The 13,319-nt window shown below is 41.8% G+C and overlaps 1 protein-coding gene across 2 annotated transcripts in view; it reads left to right on the top strand.

Annotated features, from left to right (window-relative positions):
* pde4ba (phosphodiesterase 4B, cAMP-specific a) overlaps positions 1-13,319 on the top strand; it is a 348,841-nt gene that overhangs the window by 119,620 nt on the left and 215,902 nt on the right. For both annotated transcript variants that reach the window (XM_021604604.2, XM_036978613.1), the window contains exon 3: positions 607-833. In XM_021604604.2, the coding sequence (XP_021460279.2) occupies positions 607-833 (227 nt within the window). The remainder of the gene's footprint in view (positions 1-606; positions 834-13,319) is intronic.

Below are 13,319 nucleotides of genomic sequence, written 5' to 3'. Positions count from 1 at the left end.
TCTATACATCTTCGCAGTTTTTAGTGAACTTGATGTTTGTATGTGACCTACAGGATTACTCACCTAAGGGTTGAACTTTTATGAAGGTTTTTGAGTATTTTTTGCAAACATGTGTCTTGTTTTGTTTGTTTGAGACAAAATCTGAATATTCTAATAGTCTTGCAAAATAAAAGTTTTGACAGTTGTGTTAATTCTATTGAGACCATGTTACCTTGTACTAAACCAATTGAGAAAAACTGCAAGGCCATTCATTTGGGAAGACCAAGAGGGACTCAGGGGAAACCCCCTCTTAGACATGCTCAGTGGTACATGCCAGTTGGAGAACATCTTGTTTTGAAGCAAGTCAAGTGAGGAAAAGGGGGGTGCTTGCTTCTGTGGTTGGATCTCTCATCAACTCAAAAACAAGAGAGTGACGTTCTTCAACATCAGGCTGCTTCTCTCTGTTCTATCTTCTGAAATCAGCTGCCGTTGAAAACAAGGCCTTTGGTTCCCCTTAGTGGCCAAAGTAGTCAATCTGAAAGATGTGAGTGTGCAGGACATATCAATCAACATATAATCTCATATTCATCTTGTATTCATCAAAAGTATATTTTTTTCTCTCTCTAGGACAGTAAAGGGCCTCCAGACTGTGGTCTTAGTGAGTACTCCTGTACGCTTGGTGTCGACCTACGGAGGGGACGCAGGCGTTTCTCTGGCAACCTGCAGCTGCCCCCATTGTCGTGGAGACAGGCAGAGAGGTCGCGGACCCCTGACAATGACTGGGTCGTCCGACCCACCTTCCTCCCCTTCTGCACCCCACCCCGCATCGACATCACACCTGTCGACCCCGAGTGGTGAGTGTACACACACACTCCACTTTCCTCCATTATATTCCTAACTGAACTCCTATGGTGATAATGTAGATCCATTCAAAACCCAGAGAGACCCATGTAGATCCCTCTGTGAAAAGAGTTCTACATGGAACCCAAAAAGGTTCTACTTGGAAGAAAAAAGGGTTATTCAAAGGGTTCTCATATGGGAACAGCTGAAGAACTCTTTTAGGTTCTAGATGGAACCTTTTTTTTCTAAGCGTGTAGAGGAGGCTGGTCTTTTCTTAATGGGATCCTGCTGAGATGACTTCAGATTGTAGTCTCTAGGAGAGACTCTTTGGAAGTCAAATAGCTGCGTTACCTGTGTCTATGTGTGTGTGTCTGCGGGTGTGCGTGCAAAAAAGAGTGAGGCTCAATAGTCTACTTGTTCAATGAATGTGTTTTATTGTATGGAGTTCCTCTGCATTGTGTCTGTATAGGCAGTGTTTTTGACCGCCACTCTGGTGAGTAGACTGAAGGCGGTGTTACATAATAATAATAATACATGGGATTTAAAGCACCTTTCTTAGAAACCCAAGGACACTGACCTAACAGACACTTTCTGTAGAGAGTCATCATGGTCACAGAGTTATTACTGAGTAGGAGGGCAGTCAGCACCATCTCTTCACTATAACTGCCTGGCTGGGAATGGTGTGTGTGTATGTGTGTGTGTGTGTGCGTGCGTGCGTGCGTGCGTGTGCGCGTGCGTGCTCTTGTGCGTGCGTGCGTCAAAAATTAACACAGGCCCACCAGTGAGCGAGATACTGGATTGAAGCAGGAACTGTTTGCATCAGAGACTGTATCTGTGTACGCAGATTCAGAGTTACGCCTCAGCAAGACCAGGTGTTTTTTCTTCTCAAAATCGTATCATAGCCCTATCATCGCCAATAAGGCCTGATTGGAGTGAATATCCTGATGTTGATGGTTATACACTATATTAATCAGTGGGAGCTGGTGGTTCAGTATCTGAGGAATAATCTGTAGAGGGAACATTGCTAAGAGAGAGGCTGAGAGAGAGAGAAAGAGAGAGGCTGGGAGAGAGAGAATGAGAGAGAGTCTGAGAGAGAAAGAGGGAGGCTGGGAGAGAGAGAGAGAATGAGAGAGAAAGAGAGAGCGAGCCCCAGGACAGCAACACAATCAAATCATGAGAAAACAAAAAGATAATTACTTGACACATTGGAAAGAATTAACAAAAAAACAGAGCAAACTAGAATGCTATTTGGCCCTGAACAGAGAGTACACTTTGGCAGAATAACTGACCACTGTGACTGACCCAAAATTAAGGAAATCTTTGACTATCTACAGACTCAGTGAGCATAGCCTTGCTATTGAGAAAGGCCGCCGTAGGCAGACATGGCTCTCAAGAGAAGACAGGCTATGTGCACACTGCCCTCAAAATTATGTTTAAACTGAGCTGCACTTCCTAACCTCCTGTCCAATGTATGATCATATTAGAGAGACATATTATCCTCAGATTACACAGACCCACAAGTAATTTGAAAACAAACCCGATTTTGATAAACTCCCATATCTATTGGGTGAAATACCACAGTGTGCCACCACAGCAGCAAGATTTGTGACCTGTTGCCACAAGAAAAGGGCAACCAGTGAAGAACAAACACCGTTGTAAATACAACCTATATTTATGTTTATCTATTTTCCTTTTTGTATTTTAACTATTTGCACATTGTTACAGCACTATATATAGACATAATATGACATTTGAAATGTCTTTATTCTTTTGGAAATTTTGTGAGTGTAATGTTTACCGTTAGTTTTTTATTGTTTATTGAACTTTTGTTTATTATCTATTTCACTTGCACACACACGCGTACATGCACAAGCACAATCACAGGGACACGTGTACACACACTTAATTAGCTTTGATTAGCTCGTTAACTGAATTCTTATCTGGATTTGACACTCCTGGACAGCAGGCTCTGGTTCATTGTGTGTGTGCCTGTGTGCGTGGATGCGTGGTCTGTGTCATGTGTGTGTGTGTCTGTGCACGTGCACCCCTGCAAGCCTGCATGGCTTGCAGGCAAGCAGGGTGTGTGTGGACACACACTCTGCTTGAGTCTTTCCCTGGAGCGGGTGTGGGGTCTACTGTTGTCTAGATCTAACAATGAGCTCAGAGTTTCCATGGTACAGCGGTTACTGCTGGAATACTGAGACAGGAGTTTCCTAAAGAGCACACTACATTTCAGGAACAGTTTAGTACCCAGTCTACCCAGAGAGTAGTTTAGTACCCAGTCTACCATGAGAGTAGTTTAGTACCCAGTCTATCATGAGAGTAGTTTAGTAGCCAGTCTACCATGAGAGTAGTTTAGTACCCAGTCTATCATGAGAGTAGTTTAGTAGCCAGTCTACCATGAGAGTAGTTTAGTACCCAGTCTATCATGAGAGTAGTTTAGTACCCAGTCTACCATGAGAGTAGTTTAGTACCCAGTCTATCATGAGAGTAGTTTAGTACCCAGTCTACCATGAGAGTAGTTTAGTATCCAGTCTATCATGAGAGTAGTTTAGTACCGTCAACCATGATAGTAGTTTAGTACCCAGTCTACCATGAGAGTAGTTTAGTACCCAGTCTACCCAGAGAGTAGTTTAGTACCCAGTCTACCCAGAGAGTAGTTTAGTACCCAGTCTATCATGAGAGTAGTTTAGTACCCAGTCTACCCATAGAGTAGTTTAGTACCCAGTCTACCATGAGAGTAGTTTAGTACCCAGTATATCATGAGAGTAGTTTAGTACCCAGTCTATCATGCGAGTAGTTTAGTACCCAGTCTACCCAGAGAGTAGTTTAGTACCCAGTCTATCATGAGAGTAGTTTTGTACCCAGTCTATCATGAGAGTAGTTTAGTAACCAGTCTATCATGAGAGTAGTTTAGTACCCAGTCTATCATGAGAGTAGTTTAGTACCCAGTCTACCATGAGAGTAGTTTAGTACCCAGTCTACCCCGAGAGTAGTTTAGTACCCAGTCTATCATGAGAGTAGTTTAGTACCCAGTCTACCCATAGAGTAGTTTAGTACCCAGTCTACCATGAGAGTAGTTTAGTACCCAGTCTATCATGAGAGTAGTTTAGTACCCAGTCTATCATGAGAGTAGTTTTGTACCCAGTCTACCCAGAGAGTTGTTTTGTACCCATTCTACCATGAGAGTAGTTTAGTACCCAGTCTATCATGAGAGTAGTTTAGTACCCCAGTCTATCATGAGAGTAGTTTAGTACCCAGTCTACCCAGAGAGCAGTTTAGTACCCAGTCTATTATGAGAGTAGTTTTGTACCCAGTCTACCATGAGATATGTTTAGTACCCAGTCTATCATGAGAGTAGTTTAGTACCTAGTCTATCATGAGAGTAGTTTAGTACCCAGTCTACCATGAGAGTAGTTTAGTACCCAGTCTACCATGAGAGTAGTTTAGTACCCAGTATATCACAAGAGTAGTTTGGTACCCAGTCTACCTAGAGAGTAGTTTAGTACCCAGTCTACCCAGAGAGTATTTTAGTACCCAGTCTATCATGAGAGTAGTTTAGTACCCAGTATATCACAAGAGTAGTTTGGTACCCAGTCTACCTAGAGAGTAGTTTAGTACCCAGTCTACCCAGAGAGTATTTTAGTACCCAGTCTATCATAAGAGTAGTTTAGTATCCAGTCTTTCATGAAAGTAGTTTAGTACCCAGTCTATCATGAGAGTTGTTTAGTACCCAGTCTACCATGAGAGTTGTTTAGTACCCAGTCTACCATGACAGTAGTTTAGTACCCAGTCTACCATGAGAGTAGTTTAGTACCCAGTCTACCATGACAGTAGTTTAGTACCCAGTCTACCATGACAGTAGTTTAGTACCCAGTCTACCATGACAGTTGTTTAGTACCCAGTCTACCATGACAGTAGTTTAGTACCCAGTCTACCATGACAGTAGTTTAGTACCCAGTCTATCATGAGAGTAGTTTAGTATCCAGTCTATCATGAGAGTAGTTTAGTACCGTCAACCATGATAGTAGTTTAGTACCCAGTCTACCATGAGAGTAGTTTAGTACCCAGTCTACCCAGAGAGTAGTTTAGTACCCAGTCTACCATGAGAGTAGTTTAGTATCCAGTCTATCATGAGAGTAGTTTAGTACCGTCAACCATGATAGTAGTTTAGTACCCAGTCTACCATGAGAGTAGTTTAGTACCCAGTCTACCCAGAGAGTAGTTTAGTACCCAGTCTACCCAGAGAGTAGTTTAGTACCCAGTCTATCATGAGAGTAGTTTAGTACCCAGTCTACCCATAGAGTAGTTTAGTACCCAGTCTACCATGAGAGTAGTTTAGTACCCAGTATATCATTAGAGTAGTTTAGTACCCAGTCTATCATGCGAGTAGTTTAGTACCCAGTCTACCCAGAGAGAAGTTTAGTACCCAGTCTATCATGAGAGTAGTTTAGTACCCAGTCTATCATGAGAGTAGTTTTGTACCCAGTCTATCATGAGAGTAGTTTAGTAACCAGTCTATCATGAGAGTAGTTTAGTACCCAGTCTACCATGAGAGTAGTTTAGTACCCAGTCTACCCCGAGAGTAGTTTAGTACCCAGTCTATCATGAGAGTAGTTTAGTACCCAGTCTACCCATAGAGTAGTTTAGTACCCAGTCTACCATGAGAGTAGTTTAGTACCCAGTCTATCATGAGAGTAGTTTAGTACCCAGTCTATCATGAGAGTAGTTTTGTACCCAGTCTACCCAGAGAGTTGTTTTGTACCCATTCTACCATGAGAGTAGTTTAGTACCCAGTCTATCATGAGAGTAGTTTAGTACCCCAGTCTATCATGAGAGTAGTTTAGTACCCAGTCTACCCAGAGAGCAGTTTAGTACCCAGTCTATTATGAGAGTAGTTTTGTACCCAGTCTACCATGAGATATGTTTAGTACCCAGTCTATCATGGGAGCAGTTTAGTACCTAGTCTATCATGAGAGTAGTTTAGTACCCAGTCTACCATGAGAGTAGTTTAGTACCCAGTCTACCATGAGAGTAGTTTAGTACCCAGTATATCACAAGAGTAGTTTGGTACCCAGTCTACCTAGAGAGTAGTTTAGTACCCAGTCTACCCAGATAGTATTTTAGTACCCAGTCTATCATGAGAGTAGTTTAGTATCCAGTCTTTCATGAAAGTAGTTTAGTACCCAGTCTATCATGAGAGTTGTTTAGTACCCAGTCTACCATGAGAGTTGTTTAGTACCCAGTCTACCATGACAGTAGTTTAGTACCCAGTCTACCATGAGAGTAGTTTAGTACCCAGTCTACCATGACAGTAGTTTAGTACCCAGTCTACCATGACAGTAGTTTAGTACCCAGTCTACCATGACAGTAGTTTAGTACCCAGTCTATCATGAGAGTAGTTTAATACCCAGTCTACCATGACAGTAGTTTAGTACCCAGTCTACCATGAGAGTTGTTTAGTACCCAGTCTACCATGAGAGTTGTTTAGTACCCAGTCTACCAAGAGAGTAGTTTAGTACCCAGTCTACCATGAGAGTAGTTTAGTACCCAGTCTACCAAGAGAGTAGTTTAGTACCCAGTCTACCATGAGAGTAGTTTAGTACCCAGTCTATCATGACAGTAGTTTGTTGACCAGTCTACCCAGAGAGTAGTTTAGTACCCAGTCTACCCAGAGAGTTGTTTAGTACTCAGTCTACCCAGAGAGTAGTTTAGTACCCAGTCTACCCAGAGAGTAGTTTACTACCCAGTTTACCCAGAGAGTAGTTTAGTACCCAGTCTACCATGAGAGTTGTTTAGTACCCAGTCTTCCATGAAAGTAGTTTGTTGACCAGTCTACCCAGAGAGTAGTTTAGTACCCAGTCTACCCATAGAGTAGTTTAGTACCCAGTCTACCATGAGAGTAGTTTAGTACCCAGTATATCATGAGAGTAGTTTAGTACCCAGTCTATCATGCGAGTAGTTTAGTACCCAGTCTACCCAGAGAGTAGTTTAGTACCCAGTCTATCATGAGAGTAGTTTTGTACCCAGTCTATCATGAGAGTAGTTTAGTAACCAGTCTATCATGAGAGTAGTTTAGTACCCAGTCTATCATGAGAGTAGTTTAGTACCCAGTCTACCATGAGAGTAGTTTAGTACCCAGTCTACCCCGAGAGTAGTTTAGTACCCAGTCTATCATGAGAGTAGTTTAGTACCCAGTCTACCCATAGAGTAGTTTAGTACCCAGTCTACCCAGAGAGTATTTTAGTACCCAGTCTATCATAAGAGTAGTTTAGTATCCAGTCTTTCATGAAAGTAGTTTAGTACCCAGTCTATCATGAGAGTTGTTTAGTACCCAGTCTACCATGAGAGTTGTTTAGTACCCAGTCTACCATGACAGTAGTTTAGTACCCAGTCTACCATGAGAGTAGTTTAGTACCCAGTCTACCATGACAGTAGTTTAGTACCCAGTCTACCATGACAGTAGTTTAGTACCCAGTCTACCATGACAGTTGTTTAGTACCCAGTCTACCATGACAGTAGTTTAGTACCCAGTCTACCATGACAGTAGTTTAGTACCCAGTCTATCATGAGAGTAGTTTAGTATCCAGTCTATCATGAGAGTAGTTTAGTACCGTCAACCATGATAGTAGTTTAGTACCCAGTCTACCATGAGAGTAGTTTAGTACCCAGTCTACCCAGAGAGTAGTTTAGTACCCAGTCTACCATGAGAGTAGTTTAGTATCCAGTCTATCATGAGAGTAGTTTAGTACCGTCAACCATGATAGTAGTTTAGTACCCAGTCTACCATGAGAGTAGTTTAGTACCCAGTCTACCCAGAGAGTAGTTTAGTACCCAGTCTACCCAGAGAGTAGTTTAGTACCCAGTCTATCATGAGAGTAGTTTAGTACCCAGTCTACCCATAGAGTAGTTTAGTACCCAGTCTACCATGAGAGTAGTTTAGTACCCAGTATATCATTAGAGTAGTTTAGTACCCAGTCTATCATGCGAGTAGTTTAGTACCCAGTCTACCCAGAGAGTAGTTTAGTACCCAGTCTATCATGAGAGTAGTTTTGTACCCAGTCTATCATGAGAGTAGTTTAGTAACCAGTCTATCATGAGAGTAGTTTAGTACCCAGTCTATCATGAGAGTAGTTTTGTACCCAGTCTATCATGAGAGTAGTTTAGTAACCAGTCTATCATGAGAGTAGTTTAGTACCCAGTCTATCATGAGAGTAGTTTAGTACCCAGTCTACCATGAGAGTAGTTTAGTACCCAGTCTACCCCGAGAGTAGTTTAGTACCCAGTCTATCATGAGAGTAGTTTAGTACCCAGTCTACCCATAGAGTAGTTTAGTACCCAGTCTACCATGAGAGTAGTTTAGTACCCAGTCTATCATGAGAGTAGTTTAGTACCCAGTCTATCATGAGAGTAGTTTTGTACCCAGTCTACCCAGAGAGTTGTTTTGTACCCATTCTACCATGAGAGTAGTTTAGTACCCAGTCTATCATGAGAGTAGTTTAGTACCCCAGTCTATCATGAGAGTAGTTTAGTACCCAGTCTACCCAGAGAGCAGTTTAGTACCCAGTCTATTATGAGAGTAGTTTTGTACCCAGTCTACCATGAGATATGTTTAGTACCCAGTCTATCATGAGAGCAGTTTAGTACCTAGTCTATCATGAGAGTAGTTTAGTACCCAGTCTACCATGAGAGTAGTTTAGTACCCAGTCTACCATGAGAGTAGTTTAGTACCCAGTATATCACAAGAGTAGTTTGGTACCCAGTCTACCTAGAGAGTAGTTTAGTACCCAGTCTACCCAGATAGTATTTTAGTACCCAGTCTATCATGAGAGTAGTTTAGTATCCAGTCTTTCATGAAAGTAGTTTAGTACCCAGTCTATCATGAGAGTTGTTTAGTACCCAGTCTACCATGAGAGTTGTTTAGTACCCAGTCTACCATGACAGTAGTTTAGTACCCAGTCTACCATGAGAGTAGTTTAGTACCCAGTCTACCATGACAGTAGTTTAGTACCCAGTCTACCATGACAGTAGTTTAGTACCCAGTCTACCATGACAGTAGTTTAGTACCCAGTCTATCATGAGAGTAGTTTAATACCCAGTCTACCATGACAGTAGTTTAGTACCCAGTCTACCATGAGAGTTGTTTAGTACCCAGTCTACCATGAGAGTTGTTTAGTACCCAGTCTACCAAGAGAGTAGTTCAGTACCCAGTCTACCATGAGAGTAGTTTAGTACCCAGTCTACCAAGAGAGTAGTTTAGTACCCAGTCTACCATGAGAGTAGTTTAGTACCCAGTCTATCATGACAGTAGTTTGTTGACCAGTCTACCCAGAGAGTAGTTTAGTACCCAGTCTACCCAGAGAGTTGTTTAGTACTCAGTCTACCCAGAGAGTAGTTTAGTACCCAGTCTACCATGAGAGTAGTTTAGTACCCAGTATATCACAAGAGTAGTTTGGTACCCAGTCTACCTAGAGAGTAGTTTAGTACCCAGTCTACCCAGATAGTATTTTAGTACCCAGTCTATCATGAGAGTAGTTTAGTATCCAGTCTTTCATGAAAGTAGTTTAGTACCCAGTCTATCATGAGAGTTGTTTAGTACCCAGTCTACCATGAGAGTTGTTTAGTACCCAGTCTACCATGACAGTAGTTTAGTACCCAGTCTACCATGAGAGTAGTTTAGTACCCAGTCTACCATGACAGTAGTTTAGTACCCAGTCTACCATGACAGTAGTTTAGTACCCAGTCTACCATGACAGTAGTTTAGTACCCAGTCTATCATGAGAGTAGTTTAATACCCAGTCTACCATGACAGTAGTTTAGTACCCAGTCTACCATGAGAGTTGTTTAGTACCCAGTCTACCATGAGAGTTGTTTAGTACCCAGTCTACCAAGAGAGTAGTTCAGTACCCAGTCTACCATGAGAGTAGTTTAGTACCCAGTCTACCAAGAGAGTAGTTTAGTACCCAGTCTACCATGAGAGTAGTTTAGTACCCAGTCTATCATGACAGTAGTTTGTTGACCAGTCTACCCAGAGAGTAGTTTAGTACCCAGTCTACCCAGAGAGTTGTTTAGTACTCAGTCTACCCAGAGAGTAGTTTAGTACCCAGTCTACCCAGAGAGTAGTTTACTACCCAGTTTACCCAGAGAGTAGTTTAGTACCCAGTCTACCATGAGAGTTGTTTAGTACCCAGTCTTCCATGAAAGTAGTTTGTTGACCAGTCTACCCAGAGAGTAGTTTAGTACCCAGTCTACCCATAGAGTAGTTTAGTACCCAGTCTACCATGAGAGTAGTTTAGTACCCAGTATATCATGAGAGTAGTTTAGTACCCAGTCTATCATGCGAGTAGTTTAGTACCCAGTCTACCCAGAGAGTAGTTTAGTACCCAGTCTATCATGAGAGTAGTTTTGTACCCAGTCTATCATGAGAGTAGTTTAGTAACCAGTCTATCATGAGAGTAGTTTAGTACCCAGTCTATCATGAGAGTAGTTTAGTACCCAGTCTACCATGAGAGTAGTTTAGTACCCAGTCTACCCCGAGAGTAGTTTAGTACCCAGTCTATCATGAGAGTAGTTTAGTACCCAGTCTACCCATAGAGTAGTTTAGTACCCAGTCTACCATGAGAGTAGTTTAGTACCCAGTCTATCATGAGAGTAGTTTAGTACCCAGTCTATCATGAGAGTAGTTTTGTACCCAGTCTACCCAGAGAGTTGTTTTGTACCCATTCTACCATGAGAGTAGTTTAGTACCCAGTCTATCATGAGAGTAGTTTAGTACCCCAGTCTATCATGAGAGTAGTTTAGTACCCAGTCTACCCAGAGAGCAGTTTAGTACCCAGTCTATTATGAGAGTAGTTTTGTACCCAGTCTACCATGAGATATGTTTAGTACCCAGTCTATCATGAGAGTAGTTTAGTACCTAGTCTATCATGAGAGTAGTTTAGTACCCAGTCTACCATGAGAGTAGTTTAGTACCCAGTCTACCATGAGAGTAGTTTAGTACCCAGTATATCACAAGAGTAGTTTTGTACCCAGTCTACCTAGAGAGTAGTATAGTACCCAGTCTACCCAGAGAGTATTTTAGTACCCAGTCTATCATGAGAGTAGTTTAGTACCCAGTATATCACAAGAGTAGTTTGGTACCCAGTCTACCTAGAGAGTAGTTTAGTACCCAGTCTACCCAGAGAGTATTTTAGTACCCAGTCTATCATAAGAGTAGTTTAGTATCCAGTCTTTCATGAAAGTAGTTTAGTACCCAGTCTATCATGAGAGTTGTTTAGTACCCAGTCTACCATGAGAGTTGTTTAGTACCCAGTCTACCATGACAGTAGTTTAGTACCCAGTCTACCATGAGAGTAGTTTAGTACCCAGTCTACCATGACAGTAGTTTAGTACCCAGTCTACCATGACAGTAGTTTAGTACCCAGTCTACCATGACAGTTGTTTAGTACCCAGTCTACCATGACAGTAGTTTAGTACCCAGTCTACCATGACAGTAGTTTAGTACCCAGTCTATCATGAGAGTAGTTTAGTATCCAGTCTATCATGAGAGTAGTTTAGTACCGTCAACCATGATAGTAGTTTAGTACCCAGTCTACCATGAGAGTAGTTTAGTACCCAGTCTACCCAGAGAGTAGTTTAGTACCCAGTCTACCATGAGAGTAGTTTAGTATCCAGTCTATCATGAGAGTAGTTTAGTACCGTCAACCATGATAGTAGTTTAGTACCCAGTCTACCATGAGAGTAGTTTAGTACCCAGTCTACCCAGAGAGTAGTTTAGTACCCAGTCTACCCAGAGAGTAGTTTAGTACCCAGTCTATCATGAGAGTAGTTTAGTACCCAGTCTACCCATAGAGTAGTTTAGTACCCAGTCTACCATGAGAGTAGTTTAGTACCCAGTATATCATTAGAGTAGTTTAGTACCCAGTCTATCATGCGAGTAGTTTAGTACCCAGTCTACCCAGAGAGTAGTTTAGTACCCAGTCTATCATGAGAGTAGTTTAGTACCCAGTCTATCATGAGAGTAGTTTTGTACCCAGTCTATCATGAGAGTAGTTTAGTAACCAGTCTATCATGAGAGTAGTTTAGTACCCAGTCTATCATGAGAGTAGTTTAGTACCCAGTCTACCATGAGAGTAGTTTAGTACCCAGTCTACCCCGAGAGTAGTTTAGTACCCAGTCTATCATGAGAGTAGTTTAGTACCCAGTCTACCCATAGAGTAGTTTAGTACCCAGTCTACCATGAGAGTAGTTTAGTACCCAGTCTATCATGAGAGTAGTTTAGTACCCAGTCTATCATGAGAGTAGTTTTGTACCCAGTCTACCCAGAGAGTTGTTTTGTACCCATTCTACCATGAGAGTAGTTTAGTACCCAGTCTATCATGAGAGTAGTTTAGTACCCCAGTCTATCATGAGAGTAGTTTAGTACCCAGTCTACCCAGAGAGCAGTTTAGTACCCAGTCTATTATGAGAGTAGTTTTGTACCCAGTCTACCATGAGATATGTTTAGTACCCAGTCTATCATGAGAGCAGTTTAGTACCTAGTCTATCATGAGAGTAGTTTAGTACCCAGTCTACCATGAGAGTAGTTTAGTACCCAGTCTACCATGAGAGTAGTTTAGTACCCAGTATATCACAAGAGTAGTTTGGTACCCAGTCTACCTAGAGAGTAGTTTAGTACCCAGTCTACCCAGATAGTATTTTAGTACCCAGTCTATCATGAGAGTAGTTTAGTATCCAGTCTTTCATGAAAGTAGTTTAGTACCCAGTCTATCATGAGAGTTGTTTAGTACCCAGTCTACCATGAGAGTTGTTTAGTACCCAGTCTACCATGACAGTAGTTTAGTACCCAGTCTACCATGAGAGTAGTTTAGTACCCAGTCTACCATGACAGTAGTTTAGTACCCAGTCTACCATGACAGTAGTTTAGTACCCAGTCTACCATGACAGTAGTTTAGTACCCAGTCTATCATGAGAGTAGTTTAATACCCAGTCTACCATGACAGTAGTTTAGTACCCAGTCTATCATGAGAGTAGTTTTGTACCCAGTCTATCATGAGAGTAGTTTAGTAACCAGTCTATCATGAGAGTAGTTTAGTACCCAGTCTATCATGAGAGTAGTTTAGTACCCAGTCTACCATGAGAGTAGTTTAGTACCCAGTCTACCCCGAGAGTAGTTTAGTACCCAGTCTATCATGAGAGTAGTTTAGTACCCAGTCTACCCATAGAGTAGTTTAGTACCCAGTCTACCATGAGAGTAGTTTAGTACCCAGTCTATCATGAGAGTAGTTTAGTACCCAGTCTATCATGAGAGTAGTTTTGTACCCAGTCTACCCAGAGAGTTGTTTTGTACCCATTCTACCATGAGAGTAGTTTAGTACCCAGTCTATCATGAGAGTAGTTTAGTACCCCAGTCTATCATGAGAGTAGTTTAGTACCCAGTCTACCCAGAGAGCAGTTTAGTACCCAGTCTATTATGAGAGTAGTTTTGTACCCAGTCTACC

The sequence above is a fragment of the Oncorhynchus mykiss genome, chromosome 5 (assembly GCF_013265735.2).
Source record: "Oncorhynchus mykiss isolate Arlee chromosome 5, USDA_OmykA_1.1, whole genome shotgun sequence".
NCBI classification, from domain to species: domain Eukaryota; kingdom Metazoa; phylum Chordata; class Actinopteri; order Salmoniformes; family Salmonidae; genus Oncorhynchus; species Oncorhynchus mykiss.
This window is presented reverse-complemented; position numbering and strand designations above follow the sequence as displayed.